The sequence below is a fragment of the Watersipora subatra genome, chromosome 6 (assembly GCF_963576615.1).
Source record: "Watersipora subatra chromosome 6, tzWatSuba1.1, whole genome shotgun sequence".
In the NCBI taxonomy this organism is placed as follows: Eukaryota; Metazoa; Bryozoa; class Gymnolaemata; order Cheilostomatida; family Watersiporidae; genus Watersipora; species Watersipora subatra.
In genome coordinates, this window is record NC_088713.1 from 60,820,681 (window position 1) to 60,844,956 (window position 24,276).

General features: G+C 35.4%; 1 protein-coding gene across 10 annotated transcripts in view; it reads left to right on the forward strand.

Moving 5' to 3' along the window:
- LOC137397925 (F-actin-monooxygenase mical1-like) overlaps positions 1–24,276 on the forward strand; it is a 79,502-nt gene that overhangs the window by 39,470 nt on the left and 15,756 nt on the right. For 5 of the 10 annotated variants that reach the window (XR_010978931.1, XM_068084005.1, XM_068083997.1 and 2 more), the window contains exons 19-34: positions 973–1,127; positions 3,234–3,418; positions 3,578–3,776; positions 4,151–4,291; positions 6,647–6,769; positions 7,265–7,422; positions 8,038–8,196; positions 9,554–9,705; positions 11,826–11,846; positions 13,826–14,041; positions 14,734–14,838; positions 17,509–17,586; positions 18,352–18,372; positions 20,031–20,468; positions 23,254–23,334; positions 23,641–23,670. Coding sequence is in view for 9 of the 10 variants with exons in the window: in XM_068084005.1 (XP_067940106.1) it covers positions 973–1,127; positions 3,234–3,418; positions 3,578–3,776; positions 4,151–4,291; positions 6,647–6,769; positions 7,265–7,422; positions 8,038–8,196; positions 9,554–9,705; positions 11,826–11,846; positions 13,826–14,041; positions 14,734–14,838; positions 17,509–17,586; positions 18,352–18,372; positions 20,031–20,468; positions 23,254–23,334; positions 23,641–23,670 (2,262 nt within the window). In the remaining variant the exon portion in view is untranslated. Of the gene's footprint in view, positions 1–972; positions 1,128–3,233; positions 3,419–3,577; positions 3,777–4,150; positions 4,292–6,646; positions 6,770–7,264; positions 7,423–8,037; positions 8,197–9,553; positions 9,706–11,825; positions 11,847–13,825; positions 14,042–14,733; positions 14,839–17,508; positions 17,587–18,351; positions 18,373–20,030; positions 20,469–22,680; positions 22,867–23,253; positions 23,335–23,640; positions 23,671–24,276 lie in introns of all 10 variants that reach the window. The other 5 variants (XM_068084002.1, XM_068084006.1, XM_068084001.1 and 2 more) reach the window with 5 other exon arrangements.

Genomic DNA, 24,276 nt, shown 5'->3' on the forward strand with positions numbered 1-24,276 from the left:
ACATGTATGTTTGTATCTACAGTAGAGTGAATGGTTCGTAAAATATGTTTGTATCCACAAAAGATTGGGTAGTGAGTAAAATTTGTTTGTGTCCACAAAATAGTGGATGGTGAGTAAAATATGTTTATGTCCACAGAAGAGTGGGTGGTGAGTAAAATATGTTTATGTCCACAGAAGAGTGGGTGGTGAGTAAAATATGTTTGTGTCCACAGAAGAGTGGGTGGTGAGTAAAATATGTTTGTGTCCACAGAAGAGTGGGTGGGGAGTAAAATATGTTTGTGTCCACAGAAGAGTGGGTGGTGAGTAAAATATGTTTATGTCCACAGAAGAGTGGGTGGTGAGTAAAATATGTTTGTGTCCACAGAAGAGTGGGTGGTGAGTAAAATATGTTTGTGTCCACAGAAGAGTGGGTGGTGAGTAAAATATGTTTGTGTCCACAGAAGAGTGGGTGGGGAGTAAAATATGTTTGTGTCCACAGAAGAGTGGGTGGTGAGTAAAATATGTTTATGTCCACAGAAGAGTGGGTGGTGAGTAAAATATGTTTGTGTCCACAGAAGAGTGGGTGGTGAGTAAAATATGTTTATGTCCACAGAAGAGTGGGTGGTGAGTAAAATATGTTTGTGTCCACAGAAGAGTGGGTGGTGAGTAAAATATGTTTGTGTCCACAGAAGAGTGGGTGGTGAGTAAAATATGTTTGTGTCCACAGAAGAGTGGGTGGGGAGTAAAATATGTTTGTGTCCACAGAAGAGTGGGTGGTGAGTAAAATATGTTTATGTCCACAGAAGAGTGGGTGGTGAGTAAAATATGTTTGTGTCCACAGAAGAGTGGGTGGTGAGTAAAATATGTTTGTGTCCACAGAAGAGTGGGTGGTGAGTAAAATATGTTTGTGTCCACAGAAGAGTGGGTGGTGAGTAAAATATGTTTGTGTCCACAGAAGAGTGGGTGGTGAGTAAAATATGTTTGTGTCCACAGAAGAGTGGGTGGCGAGTAAAGATGAAAAACTCGAGGAGTATGATCAAAGGTTTAAAGAATTCTCGAGGCGTATGGAGCCTGGAAACATCGGCAACACAAACCCTGGCAAGCGAGGCTCTAATCTAGTCAGTGAATTTGCTTCCATGTTTGAAAAGGTTGGACATTCTCCTTTCTGTTTTATTGACAGTCGCCAGGATAGAATTTGATGCTATCTGAATATCTTCTAAGTTTGCTATATTATCTTATGAATCAATTATATTCTATTTGTGACTATTTACATAGTTTGATCAATATTTTGGTTGACAACTGCGTATATTTGTATTTATCAAATCCTCGGGTTCTGTAGAAACACACAAACATTATAATACCATCAAACATCTACTTCCGGTTGCCTAAACTTGGAAAGTTTTTTTAGAATAATGTAAAATCGTAGCAAATATTTGGCTTTAGATCCAACGTAATTTCTAATTGAAGATGTTTAAAGTTTTAAGAACCATCAAAGTTTTCTAAGTGAAAGAGAGAGTAACAATCAAAGGAAATGCAAAGATAACCTACGATATTGAAGCTGAGTGGTTTAAGTTTTACCCACTTTAAGTAAGAGTAAGTCACCTCTGAGCTTCGACATTGCTACAATATCCTATGACTAGGAAAGAAGTCTCCTCATGTACTGCCATAAACTAGTATATATGTTTGGGGCTTACAAGGCCGTGCAGGCATTGTTATTCCTTAAGTCCACATAGTAGGGCGCTGTGGTTTCCAAAATCTAACCTGCTGTCCTTAAATATGAACTTAAACAAAATTTAGGAGATTTCATGAGAAGGTATCGGTACGTTTCTCTCATTTGTGATTGTTTATGATGTTTGAGATAATCTGACTGATCTTGACGTTTCAAGATTAAAATTGACAAAACTTGATTGCAGTTAAAATGTTCAGACAAAAAATACACGCCGAAATGACATCACTATTTGTGTAGCTGTCTGTCTTTATCTTTATTGATATCGGCAGTTGCTATGAAGTCTCTATTTTGTCTCTTTTTGTCAAAGTGCGACTATAGATGTCATAGTCGCACTTTTGCTTGAATCTGAATAATCCAAGGAAGGATCTTATGCAAACTGTGTAGATCTACAATGACTAAAATTACATCAAATGGAAGCTGGAGTTGTTTTATCTTTGTATTAATATTATTCTCAGTTGTACGAGTTGGTGTGTTTGTGTGAGATTGTTTGCATATCAATTTTTATCACAAAAAATCTCAAAATTAAGTAAATTGCAGATAAATGATATTAATTAAATAAATTGAGTTTATTGATAATTAATTTTTTAAATCACTTTAAATGTGTGTATATGTATTTTGATTTTGTATTTTGTATTAGTGGTTTGCAAAATAAACTGGACCTCTTCATTGCAAAACTTAAATTCTCATTTACAATATTGTCACTCATTTTGAATTTAGTCAATTACCATAAATTATATATTAAATTAATCCATATTTTGTCCTGATTTCAAATATTTAAACCAAACAGCTGTAAAAATATGTTTTTGAATGTATGGAAGCTAAATTCTGAACATTCTAATTTTTTATTGGTTGAGGATACGGTAATAATCTGTACAGAATACAGATATGATCACACCATAGATATGAGACCATATATGTGACTTATTTCAAGTCATATACAGGTAGATGATTTGAAAAATGTAATTAATAAGGATTTTAGTTTTCCAACTGAGGAGGTCAGTTTATTTTGCACACCACTGTATATGTACACACCACTGTATACGTACACACCACTGTATACGTACACACCACTGTATACGTACACACCACTGTATACGTACACACCACTGTATACGTACACACCACTGTATACGTACACACCACTGTATACGTACACACCACTGTATACGTACACACCACTGTATACGTACACACCACTGTATACGTACACACCACTGTATACGTACACACCACTGTATACGTACACACCACTGTATACGTACACACCACTGTATACGTACACACCACTGTATACGTACACACCACTGTATACGTACACACCACTGTATATGTAGGTTTTTGAAACATCGTAGCCCCGTCTATATCTGTCTAGCTCAACTGTTCAGATAGCTTATAATTGTAGTTTAATACGCAATTAATAGTAATATTAATAATAACTGTACTTGTAGTTTATTACGCAATTCCTTCAAGTAAATGTATGGTATGTCACTTTTGATCTTTTAACATGATATGAATACATTACTAGGGAACACCTGAGGCCTCGCCGGTGCTACATAGGAAGCCTAGGGTTGCTGAGGGTGAGGGTGGTCTTGATGCCTTGTTGAATCGTGAGCCAAAACCCAACGAGCTCTGCTACTTCTGTAAGAAGAGAATCTATGTGGTGGAGAGGCAGAGTGCTGAGGGCATGTTCTTTCACCGCAGCTGTTTCAAGTGAGTTTGTATATCATATATATACACATGTATATATCATATATCTCATCTATATATCATATATATAATACATATGATATATCTCATATATATGTATCATATATACTATTGTTGTTGATAACAGTTTATTATTGTAACAATGATATTATCTATTGTTAGATGCTACTACTGCGAAGTGTCGCTCCACATCAGTAACTACACTTTACACAGAACTCCACTAGGTCAAGGTCGCTTTTACTGCGATCAGCATGTGGGCAAGGAGAGGCGTACACCAACTAAACGCTCGAGTGAATTAATAGACAGTCGGTCTAGCTCAACAAAGTTCAACTCTGATGTTTCTGCCTCCAACAGCAAAGAGGTAGGGCCGGCTTCTATTTCGCTTTTCAGCACTTTCAAATTCAAAGCAAATGTCCATAAGTTATCCAGCGTTAGCATCACACTCCTGACCTTTATTCTCAAGGTCACACCTATTAATGGACAAACCAATGTATAAACCACTTCACACTCTGCTGGTATATCATGTTGCTGTAAAATGCCACTTCAAAACTTAGGTTTGACATTGGTTAAATTGAGTAAATATGGATAGAAATGTTCTTATGTTACGCGGTAGGCAAAGAAGCATAGAAAAAGCACCTGCGTAGCTTGTCAATGGCAATCTATAATGGATATGATAGACAGAGTTCCACTGGTAATACTTGAGTTTACTAGTTGAACTTGTAATATCTTTTGCAGGACTCGCTGCATAAGTTTGCTACCCCAGAGAGAGTAGAGTTTGAGAACTCTGTGGACTATCTTGATGAAGACTATGAGGATGCAGAAGAAATGCAGTTTCAGCACAACTTAGGAACTCTGTCGCCCAGCACCGCTGACGAGGTACAGAAATACACATACTGTACAATCGCCTGTATCTTGAAAGGCTTCGGTATAGCATTAAAGCACATAGATTATATAATTTTTTTGTTATATAGTTCAACAATCAGAGTCTTGCCTTTCGAATGAGCCTATATTCAATACACAAAGAATAATAGAACTATAAAAAACAGGGTGTCGAAAGTATGTCCTGCAATAAAAAAACACTTGGTTGCTGTTCCCACAATGTGATGTCATAATTATTATTTAGCTTTTGGTAGTCGATCTCTTTCGCTGCCATTGAGGCTGCGCTTTTTTATGAGAGTCGGTGCTGTTAAACCCAGAGAGCGCTAATAATAAACTAAGATTCTAGATAACCAACAATGCCCGGGATCAACGCCGGAATAACGCCCCACCAATACAAACACATGTTCTGGGTTAATTAATTATGCTTTAACAAATATACTGTCGTTAATAAAGGTAATGAAATCACATCGATTAAATTGGGACCTGCAGTCACGTGCTAGGACTATATGTCAATCGCACTTTCGAGATCCGCGCAATGCTTGAAATTAATTAGTCTCAGTCATGCCCCTCAAGAGAGGGGCATGACCCAGAGAGGGCTAGAGCATAATATCAGCGGGAAAACATAGTATGGTGCTTGGAATCTGAGTTATTTATCATGGAAATAATCTGTACATGGAGAGCTAATGACACTGATTCCTTTGTCATCTTCATTGGTTCTCTGAAGTTGTTCTGCCTTTGCCTGCCACTGTCATTATCGTAGTTGGTAAATAAAAGCGGTAAGCAGTAAAATAAGCGGTAAGAGCGCACAACACCAAATATGAAAATTGAGACGTCACAATTTTCGAGTTTATACCATCAAACATTTCTGCGGTAGAGCTCTGGCGAAATCCTATAAACACCAACCAATGTCTGTCTCACCATGGCAAACAATAGCTCATTCGAAAGCCAAGACTCTGATGTGTTGAAATATACAATAAAAAATGGTATGTAATTTATGTGCTTTAAGTGCATTGGATTGTATATTAAGTGGATTGTGGATTATTGGATTGTATATTAAGTGGATTGGATTGTCAGGCATACTGTGTGTTTGTCTTCATGCATAAATGTGTACATAAAAAAGTGCGCATGCTTACATGCAAACCCATGTATGTATGCGTACACATGTATATATGCGTACACATGTATATATGCATACATAAACGTAGGCTGAATGCAGTTTGTAGCTTGAGAAAGGCAGTATAAATCTTTCATTCACTGATACGTGTCCTATCGATCTTACCTTACTTGAATAAAAAGAGATCCTTCTATTGCTGTCACTTATGAACTTTGAATATTTTTATAATCATCATCACCTGACGGCATGAGTCTCATTACTGTTTTCATGTGTTAGACATTATTTTCATATGATTTTATTACAAATCGCAGTCATTATTTGACATTTGGTCGTGAATGACACTGTTTGGCCTACTATTGACACTTGTCACCATGTGCCCACAAAATCTACTTTTTATTCTGTGATTATAAGAGAATGGCTGTACTATGCAGTAAGTGTAAATATTTGATTCTGTTGATTTCTTGTTTATTATTCCTCTCTGTCTCTTTCTCTCTGGTTACGTTCACATCTGATTGTCACAGTTCTGGCTTCTTATTCGAACGTTCAGGCAGAATTGGACATTACTGTATACCTACAGGAGTTCGAGGCACTTTAATTTTACATTTCAATATTAAGGTAGGTGGCTAGAATAAGGTAGCCAGTCAGAATAAGGTAGGCAGTTAGAGTAAGGTAGACAGTTAGAATAAGGTAGACAGTTAGAATAAGGTAGACAGTTAGAATAAGGTAGACAGTTAGAACAAGGTAGACAGTTAGAATAAGGTAGACAGAATAAGGTAGACAGTTAGAGTAAGGTAGACAGTTAGAGTAAGGTAGACAGTTAGAGTAAGGTAGACAGTTAGAGTAAGGTAGACAGTTAGAGTAAGGTAGACAGTTAGAGTAAGGTAGACAGTTAAAATAAGGTAGACAGTTAGAATAAGGTAGACTGTTAGAATAAGGTAGACAGTTAGAATAAGGTAGACAGTTAGAGTAAGGTAGACAGTTAGAGTAAGGTAGACAGTTAGAGTAAGGTAGACAGTTAGAGTAAGGTAGACAGTTAGAGTAAGGTAGACAGGTAGAATAAGGTAGGCAGTTAGAATTAGGTAGGCAGTTAGAATAAGGTAGACAGCTAGAATAAAGAATGCATGGAATAAAAATTTCCAACTTCATGCGTTGAATTAATCATCACTATTTTTTTTCAAAGAATACATTTTGTAAAGTTGAGCCTTACCATTTCTACCAGAAATTATTGCTTCCTTTAGATTCGGTGGTCAGCGGAATCCGACTCTGATGACGGGGAGTTTTTGGATGATAAGGAAGGTGCTACTAGTACTGGTAACACCTCATGGAAAGGAAAGCAAAGGCTCCACGACACAGAATCTAACGTATGTTTCTTGTTATTGTAATCTTTCAAGAAGTGCAATAGCCAATGTAAAGAGGCAAGAGCCAGTAGTTTGTATTTATGTAATTTTCTAAATGAATTCTAAATGAAGTTCATACAGGACATTCATAAGGGTACCATATATCAGTATTCATAAGAGTACCATATCAGTATTCGTAAGGGTACCATATATCAGTATTCATAAGGGTACCATATATCAGTATTCATAAGGGTACCATATCAGTATTCATATGGTACCATATCAGTATTCTTAAGGGTACCATATCAGTATTCATAAGAGTACCATATATCAGTATTCATAAGAGTACCATATATCAGTATTCATAATGGTACCATATATCAGTATTCATAACTTACCACCATCCTAATATGTACATTAAGATGGTGGTAAGTTAGAGTTTGACTACATGTATATGACTCATTCCTCATTCAGTATATCTATTTATATGGATATCAATCTACCTCCTTATATGTATAGGGTTCAGAGACGACTCTAACTTCAGTAACTACTGCAACGAGCTCATCAACTGACCAAAGTGCCAGGTCGAGTCTGCTGCACCCAGACACAGATCTAGTTTCCTCATCAGTGACACCTGCTAAAACCCGCCTGTCAGCTAACAGCACAGCTTCTGTCGGGTAAGATGGGGCTGTCATGTTCTCGTGTCTGTTTAGAATTTTACCTGAATCATTTTTAGAAGCTATCCTAGTTTTTGCACATGTAGGCTTAAGACTGTTTTAAGTCTTGTTCTTCAGCATTTTATCATTGTTCAAAAATCACTCACAAGCTGTTTTTTCATGGGTGCAGTCCTCTGCATTATCCAATCATATCGTTGTATGTATATGTGTTTGTTATTATCCAATCATATCGTTGTATACATAATATGTGTTTGTTCTCCAATCATATTGTTGTATACATAATAAGTGTTTGTTATCCAATCATATTGTTGTATACATAATATGTGTTTGTTATTATCCAATCCTATTGTTGTATACATATGTGTTTGTTATTATCCAATCATATCGCTGTATACATAATATATGTTTGTTATTATCCAATCATACCGTTGTATACATAATGTGTATTATCCAATTATATCATTGTATACATGACATGTGTTTGTTATTATCCAATTATATCATTGTATACATATTATGTGTTTGTTATTATCTAATCATATTGTTGTGTACATATGTGTTTGTTATTATCCAATCATATCATTGTATGCATAATACGTGTTTGTTCTGTCTCAGCAAAGAGGAGGCACCATGCCCCCCACCCGTGTCTGTTCTTAAACAGCCTATTAGTGTGCTCAAGTCTACAGCCGATACAAAGCCTTCTATTTCACCCAGAGGAGCTAGTAGGGCCACTGCGTGGGCTAAACAGCAACAGGAAATCTCTCCAAACACTCAGTAAGTTAACTATTGTTGCTGCACAGTTATCCAGTTAATGTAATATTGACTCACTTGAGGCACTTGGTTATTATTGTCAGTTAGACAGTCAGAGAGCAAACTCACAGGTTTGACATGCTGGTAAACGCACTCCATAGTTGCAAGTGTCGTGTAAGTTACAAGTTTGTTAACAATTATTGTTCTGATGGATTTCTGTTACACATATCGATGTCTTTATCAAGCTGTCCAACTATATCATCAATAGCTAGCAAAGGAGGTCATTGTATGTATTACAGCTAGTTACTAGCATTACAGATGCCTGGCATGGCTTAAGCTTAGTTCCCACAAGGACCATTCTCCGACGAAACCTATGATAAAATGGAAGATTAGTTTTGTCGGGCGGCTACACTCCATCAAAATTTTGGCTGATTCACCCAACGATAGCCGTATATTTTGAATGAGCTTTGACATTATTTTCTCACAAAAAATACTTCATCCAATAGGGAGTTGACAAAAGCTGTAACTACCCAATCATATTGATCGCTTCCCCTAACGATTTCGTGGAAGCTGATATCGCTCGATCACCATATCTTAACAGATACAACATTTTGGGCCAAATGAGTTTTGTCAAAAGGTTTCATTAGGGATTCGTCTTTGTATGTACTGGACATTATTCCTCAGCCTGAAGCATGTTTGCTCGACTCTCAAGGTGACTTATCTCTCCTCTGATGTTAGTCACTTCTTCAGCAGACAGTTCAAATAGTCACGAATAAAAATTGGATTAGATTTCCTGGCTCCTCTCATCTGATTGGCCATCTGATTCACTTTCTTCTTTTTGCTCTCTTCTTTCTGTTTAGTTGGTTGACCAATTAAATGGAGACAGCTGGGCTGTCAGCCAATGAGCTTTTTTGTTCAATTGAGAATATGCTTGTGTTCAATTTGCAGCTGGTAAAACGTTTTGAAAGTGACAAGGCATTTGTATTGTATTCCATATTTTAATAAGTTTTAATTTTTTCTGATTTTAAAGTTTAAATCAAGTAATATATGCTAAAGTGCATGAAAAAACCTGTGTGAAGTTCATATCCATACAATTTAGGAATCATATTAAATTAAAAATTATCCGGCTGATTATATCAGACATGCATTTTGAGAAATAAAGATGGCTACTTCTCAAGTCTGTTAACATTAATATTCTGTTGGCACTGGCAGAGCTCGTTATCTATATGTTATTGTGCCAGAGAATATCTAATTTGTTTGTGACATACAATGCCATCATCGCTGATGACACCTGTCTGTGTTGTCATCATTTGGGACACCTGCTCTACATTGTCATCACTGATAGCTTTTTGTTTTTGACTGAAAAAATAACTTCCTACAGGTCATCATCAGCTATCCAGGAAATTAACAAGAGAAAATCAAACTTCTTTGCTCAAACAGCTGAACCAGTGAGACTGGATGCTCGGGCTGTCTTGGAGCCCCACCCATCTTCCACTCCAACTCCTAACCTCTCAACCGTTAATATCAGTTTAGGTCAGTTACTAACTCACTTGTTATGATTACTGATCTTATAAATCAAGTATACCTTTCAGTAAGTCAGCGGTTGTCTCCTCTTGTACACTTGTTTTTCTTGTTTACCGACTGGTCAGCTGGGATCAGTGAGATGAGTCGTGTGATAGGAATTTTATCACGGTACAGACTAAACTTTTGGATATCATTAGTCAAATGCGTTCTTACCTTCTGACCTCTTCCAAGATCTTCCCAAACTCACTTTTTTGGCTATTCCAAAAATAAAAAACGAAACTTAACTTTTTAATTAAATTTAAAAATTTAGTTTTTAAACTTTTTAAGTTAACGGCTGTATCAACAAGTTTTTTACTTTTGCTTATCGATTGCTCTCGGTTTATTGTTAATCGCCACCATCACGAAACTAGCGATAATAACTCGATAAATAACTGGCGATAAACTCAATAAAACCATGTCTATTGTTCTTACGCATCTGTTTTATCGTCATTGTAGTGCTGTCACTTTTAGCACTGATATCTTGGAACTTGCCGTAAAAATTCGTTTAATTTTTCAACCTTAGCTCGAAAGAGTACATATCATTGTCTGATACCCTAGAGGATGAAAATATTCGATGGGTATAAAATAGACGAGTAAACGCGTCTATTTCATCATCATTGTAATGCTGCCACATTGAGCACTAATATCTCAAAACCTACCGTAAAAATTCGTTTAATTTTTTAACCTTAGCTCGAAGGAGTGCATATCATCCTCTGATAAACATGACGAACCTGTTGGTCACCTGTGATTCCACGACCAAACACGAGCGAAGCGATTGTTTGGGAGCTTGATGATAAATGCATATGTGCACACAACTCTCGAAAAATTATCCGTTAACGGCCATGACCAAACCCTTGTACCGAAATCTCATCAACAAATTTAACCATTTTTCTATGGAGTCGTTTAAGTATAATAACGATACAAAACACATATAAACCTATTTAAATATGTTACCAAATCTTTGAAATTTGTCGACAATATCCTAAAACTAACCCATCTGATCGGATTATACATAAATAGACAGATTAATTTGGCCTAAAATCGCCATTAAAACTTGACAAGCCTTTTTTAATCAAAATTAAGACCGGCCAACCAAAGGCAGATAAGGCTGTGCGACAGAGAGTAGAACAATTGAGTTAAACGCATTCCACGAGAAAAACGTGCACATTTCACCAGTCTATGGCATTGTCCAATTGCCAAAGGTTTCTGTAATTAACGTAGAAGTATTGAAAAGTAATTGTTTCTTTTTTGCCGATTTCAAAGTAGGTATTTTGGGCACTTATAAGTGACATTTTGGGCACTTATAATGAGTACTTTGGTATTCCAACAGATGTCCAAAGCAGTGAAAGTAAAGGAAATGATGATATTTTTCTAACGATTTTTATAAGATTATTACAATATTTAATTATAAGAATAATTATTCGAATTTACAAGATCGAAGTATATAGTGACCGATGGTGTGCAACATGTTACTGTTATTATTTTTCTCAAGATTTTGTTGATGATACTAATGCTGTGCCCAATATCGCGGTACTGCCAAACCGTTTTTAATATCTGCAAAATTAAGTTACAGGCCTACATTTTCTTATAGATATACAGCTATTTCTATGACAACCAAATAAAATCTGTTTAGATTTTTAAATTTAGCATAATTTTTTGCATATAAATACAAAAATCTGGATAAATATCACAACTTTTTGATATTGGTTGCTATGACGTTTTGAAATGTAAACAAAATTGTGCATTGGTTTTCGTTTCTCAAACTTTAGCACCAGTTTTCTCAAAATTATGTTTTTGCTCTAATGGTAAACATGCATTCAGTTTATTGACCATAAAATCTGCTGTAATTAAACTGGAATCAAATTTGTTTTGCAAAATAACTGAGAATTTTCTCCTTCTGCTAGTGTAGATAACTCTGAATCTCACACACCCGACTTAATCATGGTTTCTATGATCATGACCCATTTCTTCACTTTGGTTACAGATCGCTATCAACGCCATTCTGCATTCAACACAACCAACTTTCAAACTGTGTATATTACACAGGAGCTTGCCATTTTACTTCTAATATTGCATTTCTCCTATTGCAGGGGAGAGATATAAACATATAGGTAATCTTTTCCTTTCATTATTGCTGTTTGTTGTACATAATAACACCCAGTACATTACAGCTACCATTGCAGCTACCATTGCAGTTCTCCAATTGCACTGCACTGCTATTTGACTGCTAACATTGCATTTCTCAACCAGCAGTACTGTTTCTTTTTTCCAATATCACTTTGGTCGTGGGCTGTATGACAGGGGAATTTCTAGTAGTAGAAAATAGCTGCAGAACTTATTCGCGCTGTTTGGCAGGAAGTATGGGTCACATGATCAGATTACGACTAGACGATTAGACTAAGCCGAAACAAAACTGTAAACTAGCGAGCATCTATATTTGGTGAGGGCTTTTTGGTAAAACCCGAAGTCATTGTCATAAACTAGTGCTACGAGAAGTTTTATATTGAGCCTTTTATTGGCCTTTCATTTCACGTGAGAACATCACGTGTCAAAACAATAACCAACTGGATTTACTACGTCAGAGAAATAAACTGACTCCGATCTATGGCGGTTTCGTGATGGCGGCAATTAACTGTTCGTTTTTGAGCTTTTAAGAGCTTGTAATCACATTTCCATATATTTTGCACCTACAACACAACAGAGTAAGACATGGTGAATCTTTTGATATCAAATAACTGTAATGTGAATTTCGTTGCCAGTCAACCTTTAAGTGTTTGTGTTTAGTAAGCTAAATTCATTTGAAGTGAATTCAAAGTTTTTGTTACACATACATCTGTCTTGAAGGTAAGAACTTTCTACGGAACGTAGTACTGCTCATAGCACATTGTAACATTACATTTTAATGCAGATCATAACCAATAAATTCACCAAATATAATTAAATTACTGTAGGTAACTCTAGTTGTTAAGGTTAACATACTATTTTGTTACTAATTTTTAATATGTACACCACTTATGTAGAATATAAAATATTGACGATTTTTACCAGGGGATGTTTGCATTGTATAATTACAATGGTTTCTATACCCTTACATGCGATTTTTTCACCGTACGATGCCAACCCTGGAACGAATCAAAATCGTTTTCTGAGGGTGCACTGTATGTCATTTTTTCTTTTAAGTGGAGGGAAAACGATATTTTCAACCACGAGATTCTCATTATTTAAATCAAATTTTTTTACGTGACAAAATCTCAAATTTTGTCCCGAAATTCGTTATATGGAATTCTTTATATTGTACGAAAAAAACTTTACATAAATTCTTTACATTATTTGGAATTTACGTTATAGTAGCGTCTACTGTAACTCAGTTTCAATGCAATTTGATGCATTTATTAATGTTCGATCCAATTTTTTTCATAAAACTGCAGAGTTTGGACTCAGTAACAATACAATACTCAATAACAATACAATACTCAATAACAATACAATACTCAATAACAATACAATACTCAATAACAATACTCAGTAACTTTGTAGCGGCCATGTGAATAGATGAAAAAGCACTATATAACTAGCTGTCAGTTTGATGTGAACATGTCATACAATATATATTTAGTTATATAATATACATATATATTATACAATATATTTTTTTTTCATGGCACTTAATAGCCACTTATGATATTTATCTTGCATTCCCCCAAGATCACACCAGAGCAAAGAGATCCTCAGCTTGTTCAAGATTGATTTGGTTCATTCGTATCTTTATATTCTGATATATATGTACATTGCAGTTGGTAATCTTAATGCGCTGAAATGTAATGCAGGTTATAATTTTACTGCGTTCACATGTAATGCAGGTGATAATTTTACTGCGCTGACATCTAATGCAGGTGATAATTTTACTGCGTTGACATGTTGTGCTGGTGATAATTTTACTGTGTTGACATCTAATGCAGGTGATAATTTTACTGCGTTGACATGTAGTGCTGGTGATAATTTTACTGCACTGACATGTAATGCAGGTGATAATTTTACTGCGTTGACATCTAATGCAGTGATAATTTTACTGCGTTGACATGTATTGCAGGTGATACTCTTCTCTTCAAGAAGAAGAATAGAGAATCTAGGAAATCGGGAGAACAGTTTCAGTCAGACTCCGGTGTTAGAGACGAAGCTGCAGCAGTGGAAGTCACAGGAGTGTCCAATGAACAAGATAAAACTGATAATGCAGCAGCCAATCAAACAGTAGAGGATGTAGTGACATCCGCCGATAAAAGTTTTACGCAAGGACAAGTGATCGCAGGTACTTTGCATCATGCACTGTTGGGCTTATTCATTGTGTTAACATATAGTGATAGTTTTTATTTCTGCTTTTCCCTTTTGTAACATTTCTTTAAGCTATTCCCAATTCTGAAAGTCAGCAGGAGCTTAGAGATATTTAGATTCACCTTCTAGAAAATATTCTGTCATTCTTGCTAAATATCAGAAAACAGGAAGTTATCTACTCTTTTGAAAGTGCTTTTCAGTCTAATTCTAAAGCCTTTCTTCTAGAAGGTTTTTTACAAATAACTCATCTCAGCCTTTGCCTAGTTGTTACTTACATGTTGAAATCTCCCATAAGCTGATAACTCCAAAAGACCTACGATCGTATTTGTTGTTTCTTGTTTGTAAATGTTCTTTATGCTAGCACATGCATGCAAGCACATGCTAGTACATGTCAAGCCTCCCATGTTTTAGTATAATAATTAAGCCACTTTTGTCTGGGTGTCATACCACAAAGGTTGAAATAACCAACCAGTCAGTAAGCAATGACATGGTTTCTCTATACGAGACATAAATATTCTCAAGTTTTCTTGTTTAGCTGTTATTTTTGCTGTTAGGTAGTTTAGTATTACATAACATTTTCTTCGCCTCTCATTATCAATGACCTAACTCTGAAGTTCCTTCTATGTTAATATACATACCCACATCTGTTTCGTTTCTCACTCACAACAGACACTCTAGTCAGGAGAAGAAAATCTCGCCAAGAGTTGAAAAGGAATACAACACCAGAGATCCATATTGAGTCCGATGAAGAGAGTGAACACGAATATGACAACGGTGAGTTATGTTCTCTTGTCTGATCCTTAGGCTAACCTAATATTTGTGAGGTTGTATCTGATGTTTCCTGGTTACGCAGTCTCCTCCTTCAGTCCTCTTCTCATTTTATCTAAAGTTGAACTTAGTCAAATTATTTCTTATAGCGGATTTCCCTGCGTTGCGCGGTTATTGAAAATCAGCTAATGAACCATTGACCTACTAACTAACGTACAGTATAGTTGATAGGTCTATTAGTTTATAGATATAGTTAATTAAGTATAGTTAATAGGTCTATGTTATAAACAATGAGAGATAATGTAGTTGCCTGCCACTTGCCATTAGCCTGGCACATTGCCAATGGCTAATTTGAGTACGCTGACTAATAAGAGCTAACTAAAATTACACTACCGCTCTCTGTGATGTTGCGCCGTAACGGAGAGCGGTAGCGTATTTGCACCCACATAACGACATATATCGCCAAATGAATCCATCAAGCTCGTGCAGCTTAATTGGTAAGGGATTGGACTGGCGAATGGGATCAAATCTTCTGCGCTACGGTTTCTTCTTTGTAAGATTTAAATAGCTATAGCTGGACATACCGAACTACACACAAACCAACTTTGAGAATCATATATTTAGAAGGAGAAAAATGTTATTTATATGTTATTCATATGTTATTCATATGTTGCTCACATGTTATTCATATGTTATTCATATGTTATTCATATGTTGCTCACATGTTACTCATATGTTGCTCATGCAATATAGATGCAGCATAATTAATTCTAACTTAAGACAACGTAAAGTTAGAACTGCTTTCATTAATATATTATTTGATTTTTATAATATTTCGGAAAATTAGTAACTGAGACACACTGCATAACTTGAACTTAAATTAAAAGTTTAAGCTAGTTCAGCCGAAAGTTTCATTGTTTTTATGTTTTACCAACTTTTTCACTTTTACTTGTTTAACTAAAATGTTTTGAAAAATCGAGATTGTCGGTATGCTGTAAATTGAAATATTTTCTGAAACATCACTTCATACATACATACATGCATACACACATACATACATACACGCATACATACATACATACATACATACATACATACATACATACATACATACATACATACATACATACATACATACATGGTCATATGTAGAGGTTTGACTGGGCTATAATAGGATTGATTTCTGTTATTCACTAGTTTTTGTCTGTTATCTATTGGCTATTCATGGCTTTTTTATGCTATTTAGTGCTTGCTTTTGCAATTCAGTTGCTGAACAACAATATTACTGTTCAAGATAAGATAGGATTGCTGGTTAAGATAGCACATCCCACTGCTAATATATTGGTACGTACTTCCTATTTGAATGTAGCCTTCTAACTGAGTAGTTTGGGTCACACGCGCATGTGGTACTGTCTATCATTGTGAGCTATATTACGCCACTATTATAATATTGTAACACTCAAAGTTTATCATTTTTATCAGATGTTAAAAAAACCATCAAAATTATAAAAACAAACATTTTTTTTCTTTATGGTTCCATTAAATGTATGAAAATACCACTACTTTTTAGCCTTTGCCATGACATGAGTTAGTACATCAAAAATGTAGTCACCATCTCTGGAATTTACTCTGACACAAAAAGGTAGACTATGGAAGGCGAAGTACAATTTAGTTTTACATGAGTCAGACTAAAATTCTCATGGCTAACTTCGATTGAGTACCTCTATTGAATAGCTCTATTGTATAGCTCTAACGAGTAGCTCTATTGAATAGCTCTTTTAGATAGCTCTATTGAATAGCTCTATTGAATAGCTTTATTGAGTAGCTTTATTGGTTAGCTCTATCGGTTTAGTTTAATGATTAAGTGTGTTCCTTCTAGATCTAGACGTCTCGAGATCAAATCCAGTGATGTGCAGATTGTTCACAAATTTTAATAGCTATAGCTGGACAAACACAAACACAGACAAACTTTGAGAAATATGTATATACTAGCTGTGCCACCCGGCAATGCCCGGGTAATGGAAAAGTGTTTGGACAGAAAATTGATTTGTATTTAACATATAACAACATTTGCCATTCTAACTTTCAAACTACATATCATGAGAAAAGTGTTTTGTCTTATAAACAATGAGAAGTAGTGAGATTTGCTCGCTATTAGCCAGTTTAATAATGTGAACGAACAGCTTCTCGTGACGTTATGCTATGACCCACGTCATACGCAAAGCAGTTAGGTATTTGCTGTCATATAATGACTTACATTGGCAAGGTAGCCTTTCGGTTTCTGTAGTCTAGTGGGCAAGGCGTCAGACTGGCAAACGGCAGGGTCCGAGATCGAATCTACTTTGGCACGGAATATTTATTCCAAGATTTTAAGATCTATAGCTGGATAATAAATCCTACAAACTTTGAGAAATATATGTAGAAGATGCAGTAGATTTAGTTGATTTATCGTGAAATTAACTTGTACTGCAATTCCAGTCTCATATTGTTCATAGGTTCTCAGGAAATAAGTAAAGTCTTTTCTTCGTTGTAATCTGTGAGCATATGATAGACATACTGGCAAGTGCCAGTAGATCTAGTAATGTACTGTATGCTGCTGGCTCCACATGCATTTTAAAGGGATCTTAGAGCATGACTTTTAACCACGCATTTCTCAGGCTCAGGTTTTATTTCTAGTTGCCCAGCTAATAGCCGCTGGAGTGACTCGCTCAGCAGAGCATGTTACGAGACGCAAGCCGCGGCCCCATACTATCAGTGAGTATCCTTAGCTAAGTATTTCCATAGATCACTCTAATCCTTTAGCTTTTCTCTCTGTTATGCTAAAGATAAAGTTTTTGTTAAGGAAGTTGATGAGCGACGGTAAAGTTGTGAGTTCATATCTGATTTCTTTACGAAGAGATTTGGTTTTTACATCAACCTTAAAATCATGAAAGGTGGGGGAGCATCATACTTATTACACTGAAGTCATGGACTTTGCTATTACATAAAACATTGGCTATTCGCTAACCAACCACTGGCTGTAGTTGCCATGACATAAGTAATCTAGTGTTTGTTGTGAAGATAACGCAAGTTTTAGCATCTTTCACAAATTGAGAGTAAATGCGCTAGTACGTGTTACATTCCTGACAATTAGTAATAATGTTGGGGGATTTTAAATCATTTCATTTATTTTTTGCACTATATTCTCACCAGGCATCACTCTCATGTAATTGTAGTTACTTTCCAAGAGCCAGGCTGTAAATCGAAGTGGATATTATGTTAATATGATTGGTTAACGCGTCTTGTCTGCTAATATGATTGGTCGGTGCATCACCCGCTAATTTCTAACAGGAGTTATTCATAGTTTTTGCAATTTAGTCTAATTTGATTCAGTCTGTTTAATTTATTTGAAATTAAACAGATGACTATCAAAATTTATGCCGCCACAGCTAAAAAAATCTCTCATTTTCCGCCAAAAAGTTTTTGATTGCATTGGAACAATAGCATTGATGATTGATTATAAATCACTTCCTGTTCTAGCACCTCTGTACATAGACACAGGTAAGAGCGGTACCATATTATATATATTCATATCTTTGGAGCCGCTGACTAATTATTTTGCAAATTCAGTTGGGCTGCTTGATTGTGCTTACATTCAGATATCTCCAGATACCGTCTCATTCCTACTTTCCTTTGACCTATATTCTAACATATCATCCTTCCCATCGACCTCTCCATTTCCTCACGCTCTTATCGGTTGGCTTTAGATGTGCTCTATATGTGCTGCTGGTGTTTCTTTAGAAGTTTGAGCAATCTAAAAGGCTCATAATATTATACGTAAAGCACCAGGAAGGTTACCTTCTGTAAACCGTTTCATCTATCCAATTTTATTTTAATTTATTTTACAGCAAGTAAAAGTATTATATGGTAATTTTTGGTGTTTTCTTCGCTGTTAATTTGTTATTTATTTATGCACACTAAGTACCAAAAAAGCATTTGTTGTTAGCAGTACAGTAACTGTTCTCATAGGCTTACGAATTTTGTCATATTTTCAAATTACTCCCATAATTTTGTTTTATAGGAAATTTATGATATTGATTTTATTTATAAAAAATTTAATTGGTCAACCTTAAAAACAAGGCTCTCTCATGCTATTCACATACTAGAATAATGATTAAATAAATAAAAATTTTATTTATAATAAAATAGTTTATAGTTAATAATTTTTATAAAATTAATAAATAATTTTTTCGCCTAAATAAAGTGAATATCAAAAACTGTGGTCTTTTCAACCAACTATTTGAGTTAACAAACTACTGCAATAGCATGTTTTCAAAAATGTATCTCAATGAACCTTTTTAACTATCAAAGTCTTTTTATGTCGAATATAAATTTGTTCTTTGAAGATGAATTTATACAAAATCTTTGTAGATTTTATCAGAGAGTGTCGGTCTTTTTTTTTCATTTGCGATTGTTTTTTTATGTTTGAAGTGATCTGACTGCCAGGATGTTTCAAGATCGTAATTAAAACGCTCAAATCAGTCGAGAGTGCGATTATGACATCTATAATTGCAGAGACCGACAGAATTGAGACGCATAACGCTTCAACTTTGCTTACTACCTGATATCGACTATCAACTAACTCGCTTTAATCGTGATCAAGTTTTACCGATTCTAATCTAGATACATCCTGGCAGTCAGATCATCTCAAAACCAAAAACATTTGCAAATAATAAAAAAATACTTAAATTTTTTTAATCTACAAAAAACTGTAAGTTCATTTTAAAGAAAGCCAGAAGTGTGTTGAGATGAAGCGAAGAAAAAAAAGACAAGTAATAAAATTGGGTATTCTGTTAAAATAAACATGCAGTACATACATAAAATAATACAGAAACAAATATCTTAATTTCTACCAGTAACAATTAGTCTGCTAAGTATGCAATTATCTATAAAATAGTTTAAAATAATATATATAATTAATAGTTTTACTAATGTCTGAATATGTATCAATATTGTACATACAACTATGATCAGCAGGTCAAGCTAAGTGTTAGGAATTCTATCTTAAATTTTAGATTTAGAATGTTTTAAATTAATAATAACTTCTTTTCACCAAAATACAGGTAAAGTAAGTCATCGTCTCAGAACTAAGATGATGTTGAACTCGGCTTCACGATTTTGTTTGCCGACTGTATGCTAGCGGTTTTGCTGTTTTCTAGGTCTTGCTGCTCGTGGCTTGGATGACCATGTAGAGGAATCTGATAGCGAGTCAAGCTTCACTATTTCTACACCGAGTGACGGTGAACTAGACGGCATGTCTACATTAGGAACACTCAGATCAGATGGTAAATTGTCTTCACCTCGGAGAGAATATAACTCCACCCCTATCCTTACTGATTCTAGTTTTTCTGATGATGAAGAAACTTTCTACACCCCTATGCTTAATTACGCTACTAATAAATTGCAAGCTGCTGATACGACTACGCCAAAATCACACAGGGCTGGTGACATGACCGCTCCAAAATTACGCAGGGGTGCTATGAAAGGTCCTAAGGCTTTAACTAATCCTACTTATGAGCTTCATGCGGTCGGCCCCACTAACAGGCTCAATAGAAGCGATGGGAGCTCAATCTATTCTACTCCGTGTGCTCCTGCAGGTAATCCTTGCTAGGCCATGTGTTTAATCATGGGAGATAACTCTGACTCGACCGGCCTGCAGTCACGCAGCGAATAACAATGCTTGTTTTGACTAGTAAACAAACTTGTAGCCTAGCAATAAATCACAAATGTAGAGTTATCTCCCTTGATTTGGTTGTATCATTTGTATGGTGATGGGTAACAGTTTAGAGCTTCACATGTTTTCACATTTCCTGTCACCGTATGTTAAGTCACCTTAATTGACATATTTCATGAAGCTAAGTAATTGAATGTTAACCTTTTGGCATCTTGGTTATTCCAATAGACTAGAAACTCGGAGGTGTGACAGTTATGGGGCGGACAACTTCACTTAAATTAGTTGTAGTTTCCTCCTGAAACAATTCATAATCAATTGCCAAGTTGGAGTGCAAACCGAAACGGAGGAATGAGTAATGTAAACTTTTGATTTACCTTTGTAAAAGTTAAACAAATTTTAAATTTAAACTTACCAATTTTTAAATTTACTCTTATTTGTAAACTTTTGTTTATGTTGGCTTGTCACTGATTATATAGACAAACTTGAGGTTATGGGCAATGCATTGTTATCACTTTATTTTTGTTGTCTGAGACCTTCGAAGACCTCCTGTTTAAGATAGCCTAATGTTCTTCAAAACTGAGCTTATCACTAGTGTAATTACGGGTGCGTGTCGGCATTCTGTCTAATTGGCTTCATCTGCATTGCTGGGAAAATTGAGTCTATCGATATGAGTATTGTCGATATTGTCTATCGTTATGTCGCTATCGCTCGAAAGTGCGGTTGTAAGCTAATCAAATTTTTTTGTCCAACTTATTTAAGTATTGGAAAACAGCACATGCAAAATCTTAAACATTAAGCTGCACTAGAAGTATAACAACCAATTTTTTTAATCTTGTATAAATTATTGGGTTCTTGGCAGTGAAAATGCGTAGTCATTGTTTTAACAGTTCATCACATGTAGGTTAGACCGAGGGAGACAACTTACAACTTTTTATGGCATAAATCTAAAACGTGCATCCAAACTGTATAACGCTGTTAGCCTTCTCATGTCACACCTCTATTAGACTCAAGGAAGTGGGCCACTGATACATCTTGCTCGTTTCATATTACGCTTTTTTAGCATTCATTCATACATGTTAACTGTCGGTGTTTCTGTATCATTGTTCAACAGTTTAACAGTTAGGTTCAAATGGTGATTGGCTTTCATTTCTCTATTTCACCAGCTCCACCTTACTTCTGCTTCTCCTTCTGCTTTAAGTGTGCTCCCGCTTCATTAGATCAATAAAATTGAGGTTCATTGGTCAAGGTCGGGCAATTCCAAATTTTTATTTCGATGCGAAACACCGCATGGGCTCTTTTATCTTTTAATTTAACTAAAGATAATAAAAAATGCAAGAAAAGCGCGGCAAATGTATCTATGATCGTAAAATATATTTATTCTCATAAAAGTTAAATATTTTATTAAAACTAAGTTTCTTAAAATATATCAACTTTGTGTTACAACACGAATCTTACAGAAAAGACATACATAAGATTGTTTTTGGTTCAAGCTCATTGTTATGCTGGTGTGTCTCCTTTGTTCTCCGCTACTAGCTGTCCATCAATCTTTCCTGTTTGAACATAAATGTTGCTAGATAATGCTTGCCTGATCCTCCAGTACACAGGCTATCTTTTTTGCTGTGAACCGATTACTAAATTATGGAGATAAGTTAGCTTGTGTTCTACAAAAATTCATTCTCCTCGGTTTTGTTTAGTACTATTAGAATATGTAGAAATTTCTTTATCATATGAAAAAAATTGCATGCTCAACTTTTTTAAGCACTTTTCAAAAATAATCGTTTCCAAAATGAAATTAAATGCAGTGCTATAATGTATATTCATACCAATAATGTGAGCTAATGATATTTCATTTTATATTTATGAACTTTTGAAATTCTAAAAAAACGAATTTTTTCAGTCAACCCAATGTATTGCAATAATTCTTTTTATTTTCTGTCAGGATCAATTGTACTAAAACAGCCACGAAAGCAATGTTAATAATGTTAATGCTAATAATAATGTTAATAATAATAATAATGTTAATAATAATAATAATGTTAATAATAATGTTAAATGAATTTAGTTTACCGACTGCCAGTTTATACAATCTCCTACATTTGAACTCGGTTCCAAATAAGTAGTTGTACATTTTGCAGCAAGCATTGACCTTGAAACCTCTAGCAGTCCTGCATGTACACAACACTTACTAGCAGTGTGTAGCGGTGGTCAAGAACAGGTAAGCACTCGGCGTAAGATAACCGTAGACAGTTCTCTGCGGAACATCTCCTTTGATGACAGCAGCTCTGAGGCAGAGCCTGATGAACTTGAGACAATAGCAAAAGGTAAATAGCTTCTGCGGGATTATGGGTAAAAGTAAAACAGATCAGTCAAGCTAGACCTGAGCTGGCTGTTGTTAGAGGGTAGACTTCATTCATCATATGGTAGTAGGGATGTATACTTGGCACTGTTATATATAGCATGCTGATTATATTACAATATTTTTACAGCTATCGTTTGGTTGGTAGCTAATTGTGTTGTTTGGAGTTGTGTGATCTTTTTTGTGAAACTGAAGTGCATGGAGCATGCTTTGCTAACCTCTATCTATAAATGTTAGTTCTTTAGCTATCTAGTCTATCAGCTTCTCATTCTTTCCACTAATACTATCTGTGATTCTATGTCTATGGGCTGTATGTGACTATCAACAGCAGAGAGTTGTTCAATGTTTATAGGAGTTGTAAGGCAATCTGGGTTGGAACTTGATGGAAGCTTCCAGAAGATGTGCCTAAGTGATGAACTCCCACTGGCCTCAGGTAGGTTTTATATTATTGTTAGGCTTTTTCCTTCAGCCATAGGAGTGCTTTGTTTTTTTAATGACAGAAACATGTTTTTATTAATATTATATTTATTGATGTTTAACATTAATATAATTATATCAACAGCTACAGACTAATAAGCTTCATATATGGATTGTTCAACTCACACTCAATAAATTTGTTTTGATAGAAAAAGTGCTGCTTGTTGTTGTAGTAGCGTTGTGCCCTTGTTGATAGACATTGTTTGACTGGAGTTTATGTTGTGTTATTGTTGTACCAATATTGTGCTCATTTCGTGTTCAGATGAAGATGATGATGCCATGTACCTGACAGGTAAGGGTGTTAGCTCTAATCTACTTTAAGCATTTCCTTCTAAAGATTGGCTGAAGATAGATGTCAATGTCTAATCCACCAGTTTTCTTGTTGTCGCTCCCCTTTTCTGCTGTGTTCTCCCTTTCATCAATTACCTCATACTTCAGTTTTGATATTTCTTTGTAAGGCATCTGTAGAAAGCTAATGGCGGTTTTAACCTGATAACTTGTGCAGGTGCACTCTATATTCACTCAGAAAAATCTTTGGTCTTCAACCGTAGTTAGCTATAGCAATCTAACAATTCCTGTATATCTCTATGTCTATATACCTATATCCTCAATCTCTATGCACTTGCATATTACACCCGTCAGCACTCTTGGGGCTTTTGGTTATTAACGGTGGTTAACAATAAACACTTTCTTCCTGTAGATGAAACTATAAACACTTCTTTCTGTAGATGAGACTATAAACACTGTCTTCCTGTAGATGAGACTATAAACACTGTCTTACTGTAGAGAAACTATAAACACTGTCTTCCTGTAGATGACACTGTAAACACTGTCTTCCTGTAGAGAAACTATAAACACTGTCTTCCTGTAGATAAAACTATAAACGTTGTCTTCCTGT